General features: G+C 45.3%; 1 protein-coding gene across 8 annotated transcripts in view; it reads left to right on the top strand.

Annotated features, from left to right (window-relative positions):
- VEPH1 (ventricular zone expressed PH domain containing 1) overlaps positions 1–22,118 on the top strand; it is a 168,996-nt gene that overhangs the window by 58,035 nt on the left and 88,843 nt on the right. For 6 of the 8 annotated variants that reach the window (XM_075004264.1, XM_075004259.1, XM_075004261.1 and 3 more), the window contains one exon: positions 1,224–1,444. In XM_075004264.1, the coding sequence (XP_074860365.1) occupies positions 1,224–1,444 (221 nt within the window). Of the gene's footprint in view, positions 1–1,223; positions 1,445–6,594; positions 7,225–8,323; positions 9,009–18,774; positions 18,834–19,274; positions 19,509–22,118 lie in introns of those variants that run through there. The other 2 variants (XR_012646823.1, XM_075004265.1) reach the window with 2 other exon arrangements.

Here is a 22,118-nt window from a genome sequence, read left to right as displayed (position 1 = left end):
AACACACATGCATAATATTTATTATACTTGGAGATGTTACCAATTGCAAAGAGGAGGTTCCACTATATCTTTGAGAGACAGCTGCAAAGTCTACAATATTAATATACGTAGGCCATGGTCCTGCTGCCACTGAACTGAATGCCCAGACTCACTCTGGTTCAGTGAAAGCAAGGGCAGGCACAAGATGATAACAGTGATTGATAGAATAAAGCGTCAGACTGTTACTCATTGAATGTGCACAGAGAAAGACTGTTTAGTTTAGACGCTACTAACGTTTACAAATGCAACAGCTCTGATCACTCCTGAGCCCACTAAAATTAAATGGAAGACACTTTAATAACCCTTTTAAAACAGACATTCACGTGGAAAAGCTTTAAGAACATGTACAATTAATGTGAAAATGCTCTTTGTGCTGTTAAGCAGATGGCTATACTTATAAAATTGCTTTAAATGCTGTTCTGTGGTTGCACAAATGAACTACCAGCTGTTTAAGTGCAGGTAGGGTTTTTTCGCCTAAATTGTGTATTTCCTTATAGTTATTCAGAGGAAGATTTTGTATGTGAATGTCTATTTTGGTGTTGGTTTTCTAAAGCCCTTTACATCATTCTGCTAGTAGAAAGGTGCCTTAACGAAGGTTTCAATCCTTTATGCTCCCAGAGGGGCTTTAGTGTAAATGAGAACCAGGCCCATTGTGACAGATAATGCTTGCCCTGCAGATGGTACAATGTAACTTCAACTACATCAGGTAGGAGGGGAAACACAGGACAAAAAGGTAAACAGACCTTCCCAAGTTCACACAGCAGACTAATTACTGAGTCAGCAGAAGAACCTGAGATCCAGTGCCCTGTTCAAAGGGATAGTTTTATTCCTTTTCTGTGAAGTTTATTGAGAAGCAGTTTCCAGGTTCATCCTACTATTTTAGATCATCTTGGTTCATAGGCTGCTACACCGAAGGCAGTGCTTTCAGGTTCCTCTCTACAGCTGAGAATTGTAGGTCATCAGTATTGGGGTAAGGCCAACTTAGGTAATATAGTATAAAATTAATTGTGCGTAAAATAATGTCACCCATTAATGCAAGTGCCCTTGTCTCAGTAATCCAGTAATCAACCATTGCACGTTGACTTTGTATTTTTCTTGGTGACGTAGACACAACCGGCTTTAGTTTTAAAATAATATTTAAAAGCATTCATTTTAAAATGAATTTATCTCGCTTTAATGGACAGGAGAGAGCCAGGATGTGTCTGATCTATTTGGTGAATCAGCTGGCCAACATGGAGCACTCGTTTCACCATATTCTTCTGCTGGAGATTAAGAACATCACCGACACCTTCTCAAATATCCTGGGCAACCAGAGCAGAGATATTTACCGTATGAGCAACAGTTTCAGTGCCATAGCCAAGCTCCTTACCCGACAACTGGAAAACGACACCACCTTAGGAAGCAGGTAAAGCCATTTTCTGTATTGAGCTGATGTCTGGATAAGTGGAGCCATTTGTGACAGTGTGATGAGTGGCAGGAGTATCCAGTTATGCCAAAACTACTCGATTAGTAATACGTTAACTTACAACGACCTGCAGGGAACTTTCAGTAAAATTAGGATATAAAATATCATCTATAGTCACTGTAAACTGCCGTCTCTAAACTAACTTTCAATCAGTTTTGTAGAAAAAGCACTTGGCAAAATTCGATAACCTGTGTTATGCAGGTCCGACTAAATTATCGCAGTGGTCTCTCTTAGCCTTAAAACCTATGACTGTAGAAAGGAGGGACAGTACTAGTATCTATTCTGTTTTGCACCCTGCAGAAGACTTCCCTGTGGGGAGTGAAAAGAGGACTGGGACTTCTCAAAAAGACTGCAAAGCAGTTAAATGGTTACAGGACTACATTACACATTGCAGGGTTGGAGGCGGTATAATTCTGGTAGGGTGCCGGAAGCTCAATCATTTAATATTGAGTTGAGCAACACACTGAAGAATATGAACAATCTGGACCTGGCAAAGAGCTGCAATAGATTCGGAAGGGCTTTTCCCATTCTGTTTTGTGATTTCCTAATCAAATTTGAAGAGCCAGGCAGCCATCCAGCAGCAGTGAGGAACATCAGAAAGCAGGGAGGTAATCTCAGAGAGAGCTGGGAAACATCAGAGAGGAGAGCCAAGGAGGCATCTGGAAGAGTTAAAAGGAAATCCTGAAAACAAGTTCCAAGATTTTCCAATCAGGATTCCAAAGATAGACTTCTCACTCTCTGTACAAGCACCAGAAAAAGTGATCTGGTTTTCAGGAGTGCTGCACAGGGAAGGCTGTTGTTGCACTGGCTGCCTAGCACGTTCTAAAATCAGGTCACTTATTCAGGTGCCATGTGGACTTAGGAGTTTCACTTTTGACATCCATCCATTTTTGAAAATCGTGGACAAGGGCATTAAATCTAATGGCAGAGAAATTACTACAAAGAATATCACAACACAGGAAGGAGGTATAGCTGGAAGTGATAGACGAAAATTAGTGTCATTTAAGGGAGGAGATAATAAAAATTCTTTTAGGATCATTGTATCAATACCAAATACTGATTCTGTTCAGACACTTATATGCTGCTAAATGTTTGAGGACACTCCTGATTTCAGGGATGTTTCTGCCTTCTGTCAGAAATAATGTAATGTACAGATTTCAAGTATTTATTTTAACTTTTCATATCTCTAAAGGAAGCTTCATCATATGTTCCTCAAGATAACACATGTATTAGCTCAATTGATAGAAGGCGTTTCTCAGATTTTCTAGTGTTGAGTGAAAATGATCCCAGTGACTTTGATCTGAGAGCTTGAGAAGTCTTTTCTTGAAATAAAATAAACAATATGGATCTGACTTCAGGGGAATTATCCCAGACTTTTGTGACTATGCTTCTTAGTATGTGAATGTAGGAACATCAAACAGAAGAGAAAGGCATAAGGTTTGTATCAACACACGTGAGCTGGCCATTGGGTTATTTCATTCCATAAGCCTTATAGATGTACAGAATGTTTAACAAACATGAAATAAAATAGACAGTATCCTTATCCATAGAAGGTTACAATATAACTCACAAATATAATAGGCTGCCTACAAGATCAAATATAGAAATAGGGATGGGCAGGACTGAAGCAGAGATCAGTGCTGGAGAAGTGAAAGTGTGAAGAAGTGGGTCTGTCCCATGAAAGCTCATCACCTAATAAATCATTTTGTTCGTCTTTAAAATGCTACATGACTACGGTAATGAATGATCATCGTTGGTCTGTTTCTTCATGACATGCTGTCTGGAATCCTCCAGGGACTGGGCAGAGTGAAGATGGCACAGACTTTTAAAGTCATCCAGTCTCCTAAGCCAGGTGGTCATATTTTCACTATTCTCTGGCTCTAGGAGCACTGAATGCAGCCTTTGGAGGCACCTGGCTTTAGAACACCTGGAGCTGGACCTGTGAAGCTGCCTGCTTCTGGCTGCTTATCAATTGACTGGGGCTGGGGAGCTAGGAATGTATTGAAGAGGGACCCTGCAACCCCAGGAGACAGGGCCAGGTTAAGGAAAGCTTGTCCCCCAGGCACAGACTTGGCACAGGGCTCTGTGCCTGCTCCCTGCCCTCATGCAAAGTGGTGGTGATTGTGGAGCTCTTTTCTCTCCAAAGAGACTGAGATAGTGGTGTGGGGCCCCTTGTTCACAAACACAGTGGGCGTGGCACCAGAGACTCATTCTTTTCTCTAAAGAGATAATGATGGCAACAAGTGGTTCAAGCAGGATTTAGATACTGCAATTTAAATATAGCTATTTGGGTCTGGGGGCCCCTTGCATTCTTGCCCTCCGGAAATGCAGAGCCCTCTGAATTAGTTACTCTTGAGTTATCTTCTCAGACTGACCTTAGTAACCCTAATGGCTACACATTTTTTTTAAAAAATGAAAGCAGAGAGACAGATGTAATCACATGACTCCAGGAACCAGTGCTCTAGGTGCAAATCTTAAGTGCCTGTGCCTTGATTCAACCCTGGCAGGGGATACAACCAAGCCTCATTTAACCAAACGTTCTGCTTAAAAGTGAAGTGGCATATTTTATCAACTGAGTTTAGTCTAAAAGATACCAAGAAAAGCCTGCAGGAAGTTACAGAAATTCCCTCTTTCCCTACAAGTTAGTATCCACTAAATGAAGAAAATAAACAGGTGAAAGTATTAACTTCTAAATAAGTTATTCCAATCCTTCACAGCCTGCACCCTCCACCTCTTTCTAATGCACCTCTTAACAAAGTACTTTGAGTGTTCTACTATTTGTCCCGGAGAGGACAGTTCTAATGGTATTTGGTTTACAGTGAAGTTACACTAGTTTCTGTTTTTACTGGCCGTGTCTACACTAGCTCCAAACTTCGAAATGGCCATGTAAATGGCCATTTTGAAGTTTACTAATGAAGCGCTGAAATACATATTCAGTGCCTCATTAGCATGCGGGCGGCTGCGGCACTTCAAAATTGACGTGCCTCGCCGGCGCGTGGCTCATCCTGACGGGGCTCCTTTTCGAAAGGACCCCGTCTACTTTGAAGTCTCCTTATTCCCATCTGCTCATAGGAATAAGGGGACTTTGAAGTAGGAGGGGTCCTTTTGAAAAGGAGCCCTGTTGGGATGAGCCGCACGCCGGCGAGGTGCATCAATTTCGAAGTGCCGCGGCCGCCCGCATGCTAATGAGGCGCTGAATATGTATTTCAGCGCTTCATTAGTAAACTTCAAAGTGGCCATTTGTGTGGCCATTTCGAAGTTTGGGGCTAGTGTAGACATAGCCACTGAGAGACATATAAATACCATTATGTGGAATGTGACAGGTCAAGGAGGACATGAAGGGAAACTACTTCTTTGATAAAATTCAACACAGATGTCATCAAGCTCATAAATCTGAGGAAGGGCCTCGGAGGCATGGTAATGGAGTGGAAGCCAAAACTTTGGGGTCATTCAAGAAACAATTAGTTGGCACGCTGGAGAGAGTTAAATAGTGAAAAAAGAGAAGAGCCCTGTGGGACTGAATCAGTTTAAGGAAAGCTGTGAGAAATGTATGTAATTCAGCTAGTGAGAGAGTGCTTGGTTAACAGGTAGGTCTGAGGCTCAGATTTGTAAAAGCAGTTCGAAGTTGCTGCTGTACTGAGCTTTGCAATGCCTAACTGCCTGGGGAGCCTAAAACAAACTTGTAAACTTGCTTTAGGCACTCAGGAGCCTAAATCTCATTGACTGTTAGTGGGATATAGGCTCCTAAATGCCTAAGCCATTTCTGAAACTGAGTTTTAGGATCCTCAGGCGTTGCAGTGCTGAGTTCAGCAATGCCCAAACACCGTAAAAGTTTTGGCGCTCACTCTCGTAAAGACTTTATTAAAGTCACTAGAGAATGGAACTGGGGATAGAGAATAAGTATGTGTGAAATAATGTGCACATGTTGGAAACTAGCCCAAGAGTAATTAAAGAGAAATGATACTGCCAGTGTTCGTTTGTATGGTGGGAATTCTAATGAAGCAATAGAAGGTGAGGCTTCAAAAGCCATTTGATAGCAGAATTCAATATTTATCTAGACCATGCTAGTCCCCTTAATATGTTAATAGCTATACTCTGCTCCACTCTGTGTCTGGTACAATTGGGTGAAAAGCAGCAGTAATTTTTCACTAAAATGTCAATGAAATATTTTTCAAACTTTTCCCACAAAATTCTAAATGGAAAGAGCTCACTTTGCTTAGGCGCAGAAACCCCTTGCACAGCCAGAGAGCAAGACATAGATTGCTTTTATGATATTTGCTTGCGTATATGTGTTTGACTCATCATCATGGCATATAGGTAATTGAAAAAAACTAAGTTTTAATATTCCAGAATGGACTCTGCTGGACTCAGGGCCAAATATTCTGAGATACCAATGCAAATTCAGGGCAAATCACAAAGTCTACAGGGCTGCAATGGTGTAGCTTAGGATTTAATCCTTTTTAATTTATGGAAGAATTTGTCCTTCAGTCCACATTGTAGTCAATAAATAGCAATAAACAAATAGGATAATAATAAATCAAGGACCAAAAAGATGATAATCAGGCTGTACTGTGCAAATGCACAGTGAAGTGCTCATTTTAGAATGAAAGAGCTTGTTTCTAGCTCCTTCCTTGCATGCACACTTGATCACAAGTTGCTGTCCCAGTGCTTGTTTCACTTTCCATTGAAGTCTCCTTGACTTCTCTGGACTATGGATCAGGCCATAAATATTGCCATATGCACCTGCAGTTTTTTGTGCTATGACTTATGCAATGGTAGGTGCCAAATTAGAGGCTGGGGCCAGGTCTGCACTAGCAGATAAAATCTAATTTAAAGGTCTTAGGTCGAATTTACAAACCAACATTCTTCACCACAGCACTCAGCAAATCAATTTTAAGGGGATCTTAAAGTCAACTTTTGTACTGCTGAATTCACTGGGAGTAACTCCTAAAAACTGATTGTTCAGTGTTGACTTATGCAAGTGCAGATGGCAACATTGTTAAAATCAACCTTATTAGCCTCTGAAACTATCCCACTATACCCCTCAATGTGTCCTTTCTGATCATCGCTTCACTTTCACTGCTCTCCAGGTGAGCAGGAAGTAAGTGACAGGAAACAGTGGTCATCAGCCTGGGACTTTTGACTTCATTTCCTTTCCTCTCTGGCCAGCATGATGAGCAAACTTCAGTAGCACACCCCTGCAACACACCTACTAGCCATGAGTTCCCAGGGTTGCAAAAGAGCCGCAGCATGGAGCCATCAGGAGATCCAGGACCTCAGTGCTGTGTGGGGAGAAGAAGCTATCTTCGTTCAGCTCAAAACCAGAAAAGAGATGATGATATTTATCACAAGTCATGATTGAGAGGGTACACCAGGGACACTCAGCAGCGCCACATTAAAATCAAGGAGCTCAGGCGGAATTACCAAAAGAGCTAAGAAACTAATGTTCGGTCTGGGGCTTCTCCCCAGAAATGCTGCTATTGTGATGAGCTTCCTGCTACTCTGGAGACAGACACAACCTCTTCCCCCAAAAATAACACATGGACTCCTCAGTCGGAGTTGCTTGGCAGGATGATGAGGCAGGGTCTGATTTGGTGGATGAGGAAGAGGTGGACAATATTTGGGTGCAGTCCTGTGCAGAAGCTGATTCTGCAAGCCAGGACCTGTTTCCCAGGAGGAGGCTTCGGAGGCAAACCAGGATGTGGCAAAGGGCACTTCTAGTGAGTATGCTTTTTTTTTTTTTAATATTGATAACGGTATGGCACAATCGGGGGTGTGTGTGTCTATGCCCGTTTCCCTTAGAACAGTTTGTTAATATTTCTGGGGATGGAGCACTGATCCTGCTGATCCTGTTTGGACATCTCACTGAAGGTCTTAGACAGGCATTTTTGGATTCTCTTCACAAGATTTTTGGGGAGACCTGACTTGTTCCTGCTTTCATGGTAAGACACGTTGCCATGCCAAGACACCAGCAAGTAATCCGGAATCATGGCCCCACAGAGCATTCTTGCAAATTTTCCACAATGTAGCCAGATAGAAAGAGCAATCTCTCCTTATCCTTTTTGCTTATTCTGAGGATGTTCATATCTCCCTTGGCAGCCTAGAATGCATAGGAAGTTTCGTGCGTCACTAATAACTTTTTGCCTGTGACCCACCCAGCACAGAACAAAACTCATGCAACCTGACTGGTATTTAAATCATGGCACTGCAAGTCTCCCCTTGCCCTGGGCTGGTGGGCAATTGGACCCTGCCCCGTTTCATGCACATGCCTGCAGTGAATTTTAAGACTTTAACTCCTGACACTGCCTGCTCTAAAATCCAGGCTTTGTTTTAAGAAGCACATGCACCAGCTACGTACTTTCTCCCTTAGCTGGCATCCAGTCGAACACACAGCAGACACCAACTTTCTGCCTGGGCTGGGGGGCGATGGGACCAGACCCCCCAATTCATGTGCCCTCCTGCAGTGACTTTTAATAATTTTTTAAATCCTGGTGCAGCCTGCTTTAAAACCCCCACCGCTCAGTTCTGCCCCATCCAAATGGCAGAAGGGGTGCTTCCACATTATTTTTTCCTGTGAAACAAAGATAGCTTACGATTGTATTCAAGATAAATGTCAGCTGCAGAAGAGCTTAAATCATTCTTCCTGGATTCATGCATTCTTCAGCCTTAAGAGTCCACAGAGTGATTTTGCCATTGCAATATGTTCTTCCTTAGAGACAGACAGCCATTCATTCCATCAGTATGATAATTTTTCTGAGAAAAAAATAACAATGTTGCTATTGACAATGCCCTTAATATTTCAAAATGTTTTTTAAGCAGAAAACAACCTTGGAAACAGGAGTCAGAGGACTGCAGTCCCCCTGAACTGAGGTTGACCCAAATGTGGAGAAGGAAGAAGAGTCATTAGGAAATGACGATGGAATATTTTGAAGTGACAGGAAAAGAAAAAGAGGAGCTGAGAGGTTGGAGGAGAGCCACAGTGGACAATCAGACTAAAATGCTTGCTTCAGTTTTGTTAATAATGAACAGGCAGATGGAGATCATGGAAGCAATGCTTCAAAACTCAAACTCTGCAAGCTCTACGCACTCAGTGCAATACATGCCCCATTTCATGTCATTCTTTCCATATTCATTCCCCTCACCTGGTCAGGGCTCTGCTTCCCCAAACCACTGCCGGCACTCCCATTATATGCTACTCTTTCCATATTCATTTCCCTCCCCAGGTTGGGGCTCTGCATCCCCTGTCCAATCCATCCCCTCCCACCCCCCAGCCGCCCCACATATCTCCTGTCTCCACACATTCGGCCTCCTCTCCTCATCGGGGCCCCAGAATGTGGGGTTGGGGGGAGGACACAGAGATCCCTGCACTCTACTCCCAGGGAATCACCCACCAGCAGAAGGCTAATATACCACAAGTATAGCATAGCCATGAGTTTATTATCCTTTTGTTTTCCCTATACCCACCACTCTGACATTAGGGTCCCCTAAATAAAAACATTTTAAGTTGGAAAAAGAAAGTTTCATTTTTTTAGTTAACATGATCTGGGGTCCATGCTTGGGGGTTGAGTGTGGTTGTGAGGGTTGTCACACAATTGGAGGCTGTTTCTTAAGGGCAAGGAAACAGAATGGGTGTGGGCAGGGGGAATGCTAGTTAGTGGCAGGACGTTCAGAACACTTCATGCTCATTTATAAACTTGGTTTTCAATGCATCCTTGATTTTCATTGCATCTTTCTGTGCTTTCCTGTTGCCCTTGTGTCTGGTTGCTGATAATTACTGGCCAGGAGATCTTCCTCTGCCTCCCACACTGGCATGAAATTCTCCACCTTCGCCTCACAAATGTTATGAAGAATACAGCAGGCCCTAACAACAAGGGTAATGTTTTCTTCACTAAAATAACAAGAAGCCCTGTGGCACCTAATAGACTAACAGATATTTTGGAGCATAAGATTTTGTGGGCAGACGAAGCGGGTCTTTGCCCATGAAAGCTTATGCTCCAAAATATTTGTTAGTCTATACGGTGAAACAGGACTTCTTGTTGTTTTTGAAGATATAGACTAACTCAACTTGTTTTCTTCAGTGAGGTCTAGGTGGGTCAGAAGGCACCTGCACCTGGCTTTTAAATGGCCAAATGCACATTCTACCACCATTCTGCATCTGCTCAGCCTGTAGTTGAAGAGTTTCTTGTTGAGATCCAGGATGGCTGTGTATGGCTTCATGAGCCAAGGGAACAAGGGGTGAGCAGGGTCACCAAGAATCACTATGGGCACTTCCATGTCTCCAATATTGATTATCTGGTCTGGGAAAAAAGTACAACTCTGGAGCCTTCTAAACAAACCAGAATTCATAAAGATTCATGCACCCTTCCCGACCACCCATATGGATGTTGGTGAAATGACCTTTGTGATCCACCAACGCAAGCAACATGATAGAGAAGTACCCCTTGTAGTTAACATACCATGAAGTTTGGTGTCCCGGTGCCAGGATGGGGATGTGTGTTCCACCTATAGCTCCACCACAGTTAGAGAACCCCCATGAGAGCAAATCCATCCACTATGTCCCTCTACTATGTTTCATTCCCCCGAATCACTGTCTTTTGCAGGAGAAGGTTAGTGATTGCCTTGTCTGCCTAGATGACAACAAGCCCCACTGTACATTTGCCCACTCCAAATTGGTTTTCTACTGACTTGTAGCTGTCTAGCATTGCAAACTTCCACAGAGCAAATTTCTCAATTGTCAAAGCTGGTCTCATTCTGGTATTGCTGCACTTCAGGGCAGGAGACAGCACTTCACAAAGTTCCATGAAAGTGGCTTTACATGTGAAAGTTTTGCAGGCACTGCTGACCATCCCATGCCTATAAAATGATGTGGCCCCAACAGTCTGAGCTAGTTTCATGGGTCCAGAACCTGTGCTCCACAGTGTAGAGTGACTACAGTGCAGCCAGCAACTTCATGTTCCTACTATCCAGATCTTGACATCCATTAGTGCTCCTCCACATCAATCCACTCATTTTCCATGGGCTCTAAGTTCAGAATATACTGCAGCACAGCATGGGAAGTCATCACAAAGCACTGCATCAAACACTGAAGCATCTCCAGATCCATGTTATTCTTTGTAATGGAGGGTGGCAGTTAATGTAAAAGCAGCATGAAAATTCCCTTGTCAGTTTCTTTTTAGTGGGAAGTGAGGGAAGTCTGGGATGATGACGTTAGAAATCTACAACCACTTGTGGTGACTTTTTTTTCCCACAAGACACTGGAACAGAATCCCAAAATGCAATTGGTCTGCAGGAACTGTGGGGTAGGTGCCCCTAATGCACTGCTGCCACATTCGAACTTAGGCTACCTGATGGGGGCACACTAAGTCAACTTTGGGAGCAGTTTTGGACACTCAAATTTGACTTTATAAAATCTAGTGTTAATAAGTTGGCTTTAATAAATTTGACTTTATTCCCAAGTGTAGACATACCCTTAGTTGACACCCATTTTAAAAACATATCTGTAAAATATCATAGAGTAAAATAAAGATTTTAATCATATGCAGAACTTTAAAAATCTTACATTATTCCATGGTTTTACATTTCAGAAGTCTAGCCAAGGACAATATTAGATATATGAGGGGCAAGAAGAAATGCAGACCAAAATTAGGAACAGAATTAAAGTACTTTACATTGGTCTAACTCCATTGACTTCATTGGATTTACCAATGTTTTGCCTTAGTGCAAGTGAGATCAGAATCAGGCCCTGATTGTGGCAATATACATAGCAGCTCCAGAGCTACTAAAACTAAATCACAGAATTTTTTTTTAGACAAGAGTAACAATGCAGAGTATTTGTGTTGTGAAAGAAAAATAGATTTTTCATCTGTTTGCATGAACAGTAACTCATTTCTTTTGGAATCATGTTTCTATAAGGAAAAACTGATTTCTATTATGCAATTGTTGGTTTGGAATCATTTGACTTGGGGAATTTTACATGCATTTGATGAAGAGGATAATTAAAATCATGCAGTGGTTTATTAGCATTGCCACCTACTCTCACAAAGAGGCAGATCATTTGCGTTCACTCCCAGGGAGATCTTTTAAAAGTGAATGTAGAATGTTAATGTGTGCTGATCTTACTTAGAAGTCTGTCATGGTCAGTTAAAAAAAGAAGAAAATACAGATCTAATGAGGCACACAACAAAGTAAACATGCAAGCCAGATTGCTCTTTGTGTTTTTTTTTTTGTTTTATTTTATTTTTATATAGTGGTTGGGGGGAAATTATTTCTTCTTTCATATAGGAGAGACAGAGTCTGGCATATGGTGTCATTTACAGTTCGTATGCCTTTCATTGTCTCTTCCATTTGTCCAGCTTTAAAGCAATGTTTGTTATGGTGTAAAGGACTATAGTGGTATCTAAAAATTCATCTGCTGATATGGGACTACTGGGTGATATTGCTATCTGCTTTGGAAACAGTATGGATCATGAAGTTTGACTGGATAAAGCTCACATTGTAGTGTTTGATTCTAGTATTCTCCTTTAGCAAGACATAGAGCAACAATTATAGTGGGGCACCTCTGCTGCTCAGTTTGTTCAGAATGATTTGAGAAACTATTAACATATGGTGCCTGATCACTTCGGCTTGATCTACATTAGACCTTACACTTGACTGCTGATACACAATTCTAGCTGTGGCAATTGCATAGCTAGGATTAACATATCAGCAGTTGACTGTTAAGTCTGCCCTCACTGAAGGAGGTCAGCAGGAGCATGTCTCCCCTTGACCTCCCTTACTCCTTGCAAGAGCAGGAGTACAGGGGGCGACTGCCGACTGCAGAGAGATTGATTTTTGTGTGCCTTTACCAGACCTGTGTGTGTGATGTAGTGGGAGATACGTGTGTGTGGTGGGGGGGGGCTCACAGAGGGTATGGGGCTTCTGCTGAGGGTAACCTAAGCGACAAAGTGACACCTCTGGACTGCAGACAAAGCGGGAGGTGGAGCCTGAGGGTTTTTGAATTGGAACTAGGAGTTGGAAAGTCTGGGCTGAGAGAGAGAGAGAGAAGAGACAAAGGAGGGGTCAAGACCCTGGCTCGGGGGGACCCCTCTGGGCCTCCTCTCCCCAGCATGAATTGGAATGTCTGTCTCTGCCTGCTGTACTGACTCCTCTGTATGATGCTGTGCCCTGTTGGCTAATAAACCTGCTGTTCTCCTGCTGAGTGAGAGTCACTCCTGCCTGCTGATAGGGTGCAGAGCCTGGGAGCCCCTGGACCCCATGACACCGTGAAATTGGACTTTGGAAGATTGACACTGAATGGATCAATGTCCCAGTAAGTGTAGACGTACCCTTACAGAATATCTTTACATTACTTACTTCTGAGGTGTAGAGTGATAATAAGGTGACACTGTATGTTTGAAGCTTTTAAGACTGTAGACCCTGACCCCATTCCATATCCTTATATATTGCCTTGATCCTTACCTATGCTTACATATGATATACCTTTAAGACACTCTACCATTGCATCTTAGTTCAGGAGGCCTTTGCATGGTGAACCTTCATAGTGTAACCTCATCCTCCCACATGACCGCAGCAGGAGCAAAGATAGGCCAGCAAGGAATGCCTTTGAACCCCTACCCTTCATTTGTTTTTAGAAATGTATTTGAATTTAGCTGCATCCCATTTCTAGCACGTGGTTGGGGAGAGTGACAGAGAGGTAGCTGTGTTAGTCTTTATTCTATCAAAAAAAAAACCCAGTCATGTAGCACTTACTAACAAAATAATGTATTAGGTGATGAGCTTTCTGGCTGGGGAGAATTCACTGGAAATAAAAATATTATATTTAGTATCATCTGGTCACCTGTATAACATTTTGATATCTCATCAAGCAGAGTTGAAAAATAATTCAGTAATAAGAGACCCATGGGCTGGGTCTACACGTGCCCCTTCCTTTCGAAAGGGCATGTTAATGAGCAGGTTCGAAATATGCTAATGAGGCACTGCAATGAGCATGCAGCACCTCATTAGCATAATGGTGGCCGCAGCGATTAGAAAGTGCAGCTTTTCGAATCGCGCGCCGCCCGTGGAGACAGGACCTTCCGAAAGGACCACTCTCAGTTTTCGAAAGCCCTTCTTCTGATCACCAAATAGGAAGAAGGGCTTTCGAAAACTGAGGGGGGGTCCTTTTTGAAGGTCCTGTCTCTACGGTCAGCGCACAATTTGAAAAGCTGCACTTTTGAATCGCTGCGGCCGCCATTATGCTAATGAGGCACTGCATATTCATTGCAGCGCCTCATTAGCATATTTTGAACCTGCTCATTAACATGCCCCTCCCGAAAGGAAGGGTCATGTGTAGACCCAGCCATGGTGATTCCAAAATCTTCCTGCAAACAAGTTCTGTGTACTTCCATTGCCTATTTCTGCATCTCTTGTCTTCTGAAAACAGCATGGGCCAGATTCAGCTCTGGGATAAATGGGGTAAATTCTGGCAGTGTCAGCAATGTATTCAATAATTTTGCCAAGATTTTACTTGATTGCGCATTTTATTGTTGTTTGACTGGAGGAGCCAAGAAAACAGCCTGCCCGTATTCCAGCCATGCACAGTATGTAGGTTCAGTGAAGTAATGTTGGACACATCTTTCCTGCTTGTTAAGAATGGCTTTATGCCAAAAGGTTACATTGTTACTGGAGAGAGCCTGGGCTTATATAAGAGAGATAATGAGGCCTGCCCCCACCCCCAGGAGACCCCAAGGGATGAATATTTTGTTAGGTCCATTAAGAGCAGAACCAGCTATCCTGACTGTCCCAGGAGCCTGGCACTGGCGGGCTAGTTGAGTGTGAGCCAAGCTGTTGATTTGTGGACTTCTAAGTTATAATAAACCATGTTTTTTAACAAAGTCACTGTTGGGTTACATCTGACAAATAGAACCAAATGTTTCCCTGAAAGAAACACGGTGATGACATTTCCTTCAAAAGCACATTCCAATGACCACTCAAGTCAATAGAAAGACTCCCATTGAATTCAATGGCTTTGGAGTAAATCGCAGCTGGGGAGAAGGGAAAACAAACCAAATTCAGTTTACTCAGAGTTTACTCTGATTTCAAAATTCTGTAGAATCTTGTTAGTTTAAATTTCTCTAATCTGCAAACCTGATCACACCATCAAATACCCCACTCCAAAATCCCAATGAATAGGAGGTATGCTATATATAACTTTATTAGCACACAGTTGCCATGGTAATGGGCAAACTACTGTTGTACACAGTAGAGAGATAAAAGTAGCTGACACTAAGTCTTGTCTTACATCTCTGCAAAGATTTGACCACCAGGTTCCTTATTGCTAAGATTTCATTAATTTTACAATATGGTCTTCGAAAAATGTATTACTGTATCTGACCTATTGCCTACGTAACTCTCCCATCCCTGCCAAACTGTTTATATCAAAACAAATGAAAAATTACATTTTGTGATTCAGTAACTTTGGTTGCTTCTGTTAAATATATTTGTTTTCATAACCAATAATTTGCAATATTTAGAAATTCTCAATAGACTATCCAGTCATGAATGTGAACGAGCACAGTTCTGCTGTATTTGACAACCTTATGTTTTAACTCTCATTTGTGACATTCCATAAACCGAACTGTTTTGTAGTTTATAATTTATCGATGTGCACCCTCACTTTAAAAGAAACAGGTCAGCAAAATGTCAAATTATGATCTAATGTTTACATGTGTGACTAGAGTTAAGAATACCAAGACCCCACTCCTTAACCCCATGGTAGGGTTCTGATTTATATTAAGAAGTCTATAAATATTATACAGAAGAGGCCAAAGTATGGTATAACTATGTTTTGCTCTTGTTTTTCTTTAAATGTAGTACCTCATCCCTCTATGACAGGACCTATATGCCATTCAGAGCAGTTGGCTGCGGGGGTCTATGTGTCTCTGAGTGCCATCTCGAGCAAGGGGAGGGAGACCCCAGCACAATCTCACAGCTCTCATTGGCCTGAAACTTGCCAATAGGAACTGCCTGTTTTCAGGGCAGATAGTGCACGAAGCCTCGCCAGTCTTCCCCCATACTCATGGTGGCATTCAGAGATGCACAAGCAGTGTGCAGGGCCAGGGCAGAGAGGGAGCCTGCCTGAGGCAGCTACTGGCCTGCTGGCTAGGAGGTCCCAGCCATAGCCTGCCTCTGGCATCCCAGCCCCTCACACCTGCACTCCTCCTCCAAGTCAGAATTCTCTCCTCCACCTGTACCCATACTCCCTCCCATATCCTGCATCCTTTCCTGCATCACAATCCTCTGCCCCAGTCACAAGTCCCCACTGACACCGCACACCCTCATCTGCACCCTGAGCTCCCTTCTGTGCCCAGCCTCCATCCTAGATGTTGCACATTGTCTATGAATATCATGGAAGAGTTCAACCCTTGACTACTTACCAAATTTTTGGAGCGCCCCTCCCATCAAAAATGACTGTCCACCTCTGCTCTATGATCCCTTCAGCACTGCCTCCATGTTTTGTTTTGTTTTTTTCTGTCTTGATAATTTTGTGGTCGTGTTGGCAGCTTCATACCAAAAGAGAGGATGGAAACTTGGTTATAATAAAGGCAAGAGCACATACTGACCTTTCGTATGACATAGCCAGTAGCATTCCAGAATTATAGTAATATCTATATCTCTGAAGAGCGAAGACATACCAATGGTTTAGCTGTAGCACTCTGTTAACGAAGGGTGCACTTCACCCTTGCATCCCCTGTAACCAGATCTGTTCACCGGAGATCTCCTACCTGTACACTCTCTTTCTAGGACCACTCTGACCCCCTGCTCCCTGCTCCCCTACCCATCAGGCTTTGGGAAGAATAAACTCTGCGGAGATAAGACTGCCACAGATTCTGGCTGGCAAGATTAAGGAGTGGTCTTTGGGCATTCAGAGAACTTCCTATATTGTCGACTGAGCTCTTTGTCATCTTGTGCTAATTGACTGCTTGCTCCAATCTGCTGCTTCCCTATGGTCTTTTCACCTCCACTTCACCTCAAATGCCCCTCTTACATTCTCCTTTCCAGCTCAATCCCTTTTCGCTTCTTTTTCCTTCCCTTTTGAGTTTATGCCTGCTTAAGAATGAACACACACAGGCTATGTCCACGCAGCCAAGTTCTTTCAATATCACCGCTATTAGTTCAAAATAGCTTTGCTGTCATCTGTACTGTGCATGCGCTATTTCAAATTAAATTTGAAATAGCGGGGACTTTATTTCAAAATTGGTAAACCTCATTGCAGGAGGAGTGGCATCTATTTTGAAATAACTATTTTGAAATAGGTGCAGTTAAGGGCTGTATTTACACTAGCCCTCTCCTTTCGGAGGGGACATGTTAATGAGGCAGTTCAGAAGATGCTAATGAGGCATTGACATGAATATACAGTGCCTCATTAGCATAATGGCAGATGCATGTGATTCGAAAGTGCTGCTTTTGGAACGCACGCCGCCCATATAGACGGGGGGGGGTGCCTTTTGAAAGGACCTCCTCACTTTGAAAGCCCCTTCTTCCTCATGCTGTCTATCTCTTTTCCCACCCTACACCCGTCTGGTCTAGTCAGATTGTGAGCTCTTCAGGGCAAGGACCATCTCCTGCTCCAGGACTGAACACAGCTTAGCACAATGGGCTCCCATTCTTTGCTGGCCCTTAGGCACTGCTGTAGTGAGTGGGAATAGTAAAAATAAGCTCAGTTCCCTCGCTGCTGCTTAAAAAAAAGTGCATTACGTTCAAGCTGCAGTGCCTATGGGTAGTCACCTGGTTCCATAATTTGACTTTTGGTAAAAAATTACCAGATATTCAGAGGTCCTGTGCACCCTCAGTTCTTATCACAGGCAATGAGAAATGCTGGAGAGCAGTTTCTTTTTGAGGATCAGGCCCTTTTTTTAAGGGGTTAAGTATGGATCTAAGTGCCTAGCACTTGAGGTGTGAAAGTTCTGGTCTAAGAAATCAGATATTAGGCAAGTATCCCATATTTGAATGAATGAAACCCACCCCGAGAGCTACTGGAAGGGCTACAAGGTGCCATATTGCCTGTCCACTACTGCTGCACTAGCCTGTGATCTGCAATAACAACTGCAGCTCCTCTGCGACTTCTACTGGTTGAGAGTTGGACATGGGATCCATTTAAGACTGAGTGCCATAACCAGCTGTAAGGGGACTTCCTCCAAGACCAGGTAATTTGGCAGATGCAGATTATTCTGCTTTTTGCACTAGCAGTGTAATGCCTCTGAAATCAACTGAAGGCAGAATTCATCACTAATGGGACAATCATTTCCATTGGTAACATCAAATCCATGAGGTTCACAGTTGTATTTGAGAGCAGAATTAGTTTCTATGTTTTCATTGGTGTTTTAATTTGTGCTTTAAACCCAAATTGCACTTGAGTTCCTGAAACTCTGTGCTTGAAAATTTGAATGATGATCTAAATTTCTAACCATTTCATTCTATTAAATAGAAATCTGAGCTGCATTTCTGAATAAGCCCATTTTAAGTATTCTGAAGTTTCTTATGCTGAATTAGAGTCGCTGACTCATAACTTTCTAACTTAGTTTCTTCTCAAGTGTGGAGTTTTGCAAGATGTTTTTCCTTACTCAGAGTACAGTTTATTCAGGAGAAAATGCGTGTGCAGTTTTGTAAAACCACAAACATTCAGAGGCTTCACTGTTGGTTTATAAGTATACTGTAATAAAAGGTTGTTTAATAAATTTGTAAGGCTGGCCTGAATTCAACTGAAAAACATTTCCCAGAGATGTCTGCTGATGGAAATGTGGTTGAGACAGTATCAAGAGAAAGCCTTTTTACCTTTTCAGATCAAGGTTGAACCTCTCTAGTTCAGCACCATCAGGAAGGACTGACTGGTGCCAAACAAGAGAATTTGCCATACAATCAGAGGTCAATATTGCCTAGCAGCACTACCAACACTTCCACTGCTTACTGGGCTCTTAGAAGACTACATGGGTCTACATGGGGACATCCTGCCAGCAGCTTCATGCTAGTGAGCAGTCTCATAATTACAAATGGCTGCTCATTAGCATATTCTCGTGGCTCATTAGCATAGCTGCATGAGATCTCGCTGCCAGCAGAGGGTGCTACTGGCAGTAAACAGCTCCCCACCCCCTGTGGTCTTGGACACCTCTGCAGAGCAGCCTGATTGGGAGGGGCTTGAGGAGCCAGGGCCAGCCAGCCTGAGCCAGGGGGCGGACACCACCTGGCATTGGTCCAGCAAGGAGGGTGACCTCATCATTGTCGTCCCCTTGCAGTCGTCCAGCTGGGCCACGGGGAGCTGGGCGTCACCAGAGGTCATCAAGGGACCCCCCTGGTAAGTGCATGGCAGGGCTGGGACCCCGGCTGGCAGGGTGAGGGTGGTACAGCCATGAGTGGGCCATGCATGGGCCTGGAGGCCCAGGGCCAGACACCCTCACCAGCCATGGCCCACAGCATGCCCTGGGTGCCCGCCCGCACCAGCCAACACCTGGACCTGTGGACAGCTCCAGGCACCCAGATGCACAGTGGGATGTACGCGGGCCAGCCCACACCTGAGGATAGTCCCATTTGGGGGGGAACCCCTGGCTGCACCTTACACTGCATGGATGCCACGCCTGCCATGTCCAGGCTCTGGGGGGATGGGCCCCCAGAGGGGATGGGGCCCCAGGGAAATGGCAGAAACGGGGTCCTGGGGGGCTAGGGGGATGCAGTACCAGGGGCATGGGGTCCTGGGGTCCTGATTGGGGACTGACACACCATCTGTCCCCACTTCCAGGTGCAGCAATCGAGGACTCGCACAGCCATCGGCCTTGGTCGTTCTTGAAAGCCCCCTGGAGACAGCAGACAAACGCCAGGCACGTCCAGTGTCACTGATGCACCATGCCCACAGCCAGAGACCACAGCAGCACAGGGAGGACAACACTGCCAGCCTCCATCAGGCTGAACTGACTGAGTGGCACCTCCAGTTGGAGGAGGCTGACCTGGCATGGCGGAGGGAGGCATGGGACCAGCTGACGTCCTGCCCGGGGGGGCATCCATGGGACCCTGAAGGAGCAGGTGGGCAATGTAGCCCAGCTCCTGGTCCTCTGTGCACCTCCCCCGCCCCGCCGCTGGCCACCTTCCAGTGCTCCCTGCCCCATCCCAGCCCCACTGTGGAACTCACACCTGGCGGGGATGGGGATCCTGGGGCTGATGGGGCTCTTGGCCCACAACCCCCATCCCTAAGTGCCCCTCCCAGTTCAGGCCCCTACCCGCAGCCCTCCCAGTTCAGGCTCCTCCCAGCCCAACGGCATACATGGTTGGCCCCCCCCACCTCTCATTGTAAATAGTTGCATGTTTGCACAAGCACTGGGTTGTGGTTCATAATTATAAAGGTTTATTGCACACCAATGCCCGTGTCTGGTAGTCTCATGGGGGGATGCGTGAGTACAATGGTAGTGGTGGTGGTGCATGTGGTGTGGGGTAGATGTATGGAGGGGGTGGGTGTCAGTGGGGTTCAGTGTGGCCCAGGGGCTAGGCTCACCCAGAGGTCCTCCCAGATCCAGACCCCATTGCAGTTTGCCTGGCACCTGGCGACATTGGCCAGCTGCTTGAACCCTGTGGCGACCTCAGCTGCCCACCTCTGGATGTATGCATTCTCCTTGCCCTCCACGATGTTGTGGAGGTCACACCAGGTTCTCACCACCTGTGGGACATTGCACACCCCAACCTCGAGACAGGTGAGGAGACACTGCCACCACTCCTTGAGGTGCCCAAAGGCCCGTTCGACCATGTGCCAGACCTGATTGGGGTGAGTGTTGAAGGCCTCCCAGCTGTGGTCAAGGTGGCTGGTATAGGGCTGCATCAACTATGGGAGTAGAAGGCATGCTGCATCCGCGACCATGCACAGTGGAATGGTGGTGTCCCCAACCGCCAGCTCCTGCTGTGGGGTGAAGGTGCCAGCCTCCATACGCTGGCACAGGCTGGAATTGTGGAAGACCCTGGCATCATGGGTTTGCCCTGCCCAGCTGACATAGCTGTCCATGAACTTGCCTTTGTGATCCACAATGGCCTGGAGGACTACGGAGTGGTCACCCTTCTGGTTGATATACGGCCAGCGCTGTGTGGCGGGGTGTAGATGGGGAAGTGCTTCCCATCCAGGGCACCAAAGCTAATTTGGGAACCCCAGCAAGGAAAAACCCCTGACAACCATGTCCAGGTCCCCAACATGGATGACCTGGTGCAGGAGCATAACATTTATGGTGCGGACAACCTGCATGGGAGGGAGGCCATGTGCTCTCGTGAGGGTGCAGTGGGATGTTCCCAGCTAGTGTCCCTCCCATTCCCTTCCTGGACAGCATACCCCAGAAGTCTGCATGTCTTCTCCCAGCCAGCAGCCTCCACGGATACCTGTGTCCCCTCCCAGCCAGCAGCCCCAGGGTGTCCCCATGCCCAGGGACCCCCCTCCCCACTCCCAGTGTTGGGGGTATGCCCTAGGCCCAGCTTATCTCCATGAGGACTGCTCCAATGGTGGCCTTGCCCACCCTGAACTGGTGCCCCACTGAGTGGTGGGAGTCCAGGGTGGTCAGTTTCCATATCGCTATCACAACCCACTTCTCAAGGGGGAGTGTGGGCTGCATGGTGGTGTTCTGGTGCCTCAGTGCAGGTGCCAGCCAGTGGCATAGCTTATGGAAGGTGTCCTGGGTTATGCAGAAGTTTCGCAGCCAGTTGGCATCATCCCATTGCCTCAGCACCAGTCGCTCCCATCAGACTGCACCGCTGGGGTGGCTCCATGGGTGCTAGAGTGCCAGGTGGTGGTGGGGTGCAAGCTGGGGTGTTCCACATCCTGGGGGGAGGGGCATTCTGTCTCCTGAGGAGGAGGGGGGCAGCTGCAGTGACCGTGCAGATGAGGTGGGCAACAGTGTCCATGATGTCTGCTTCCAGTGCCAGAAGCAGGGTGTCGTCAGTCACGGTCCTGCTGCACTGGGGTCTGTGTCACTGCTGGCAGCTCAGCAGACCTCTGCTCATGCAGGGTGGGGGAATTGGTAGGGGGCCTTTAAGGAAGCGGCTGGCTGTGAGCCCCAGAAGGGCTCGGCAGCGATGTGACCCCATCCACAGCGTCTCCGCCTCCCTTCTTTCAAAAGAGTGCTCATATACATGCGGGTGCTCCTTTTCGAAAGAATGGGATGGATTGTCGAAGGAGGGGGTTGGACCTGCGATCCGCCTTTGCCATGTGGTTGTACGCTTTCAAACGCTGGGATTTCAATTCCTGGCTTTTGATTTTGCCCTTTTGGCCATGGGCCCCTGTGTAGACACAAGCTGAGAAATGGCATTGGTGGCTGTAAACAAACTTTATGGGACCATGGGAAACTTTATGGGCCATGCCCTTGTCAGTGGTCATCTGGCTAACTAAAATCATGTGATTATGGATCTTGCCAGATGAGAGAGAGCACTGGATTAGAGAGGTTCAATCTATATATCACATGCTATTTCTAATCCAGTGTTTTCAGAGATATTTAATATTTCTAATTATTCTGACTTACATATTGAACTGCAAGCTGTTTCTGAAAATGATTAATCAAATTCTAGGAAATTCGTGACTGGTAACACAATTATTTTACGAGATACAGTACGTGGTTCA

Source organism: Carettochelys insculpta, chromosome 10 (genome assembly GCF_033958435.1).
Source record: "Carettochelys insculpta isolate YL-2023 chromosome 10, ASM3395843v1, whole genome shotgun sequence".
NCBI lineage: Eukaryota > Metazoa > Chordata > Testudines > Carettochelyidae > Carettochelys > Carettochelys insculpta.
The sequence above is the reverse complement of the archived record's forward strand: the minus strand, read 5'-3'. Positions and strand labels throughout refer to the sequence as shown.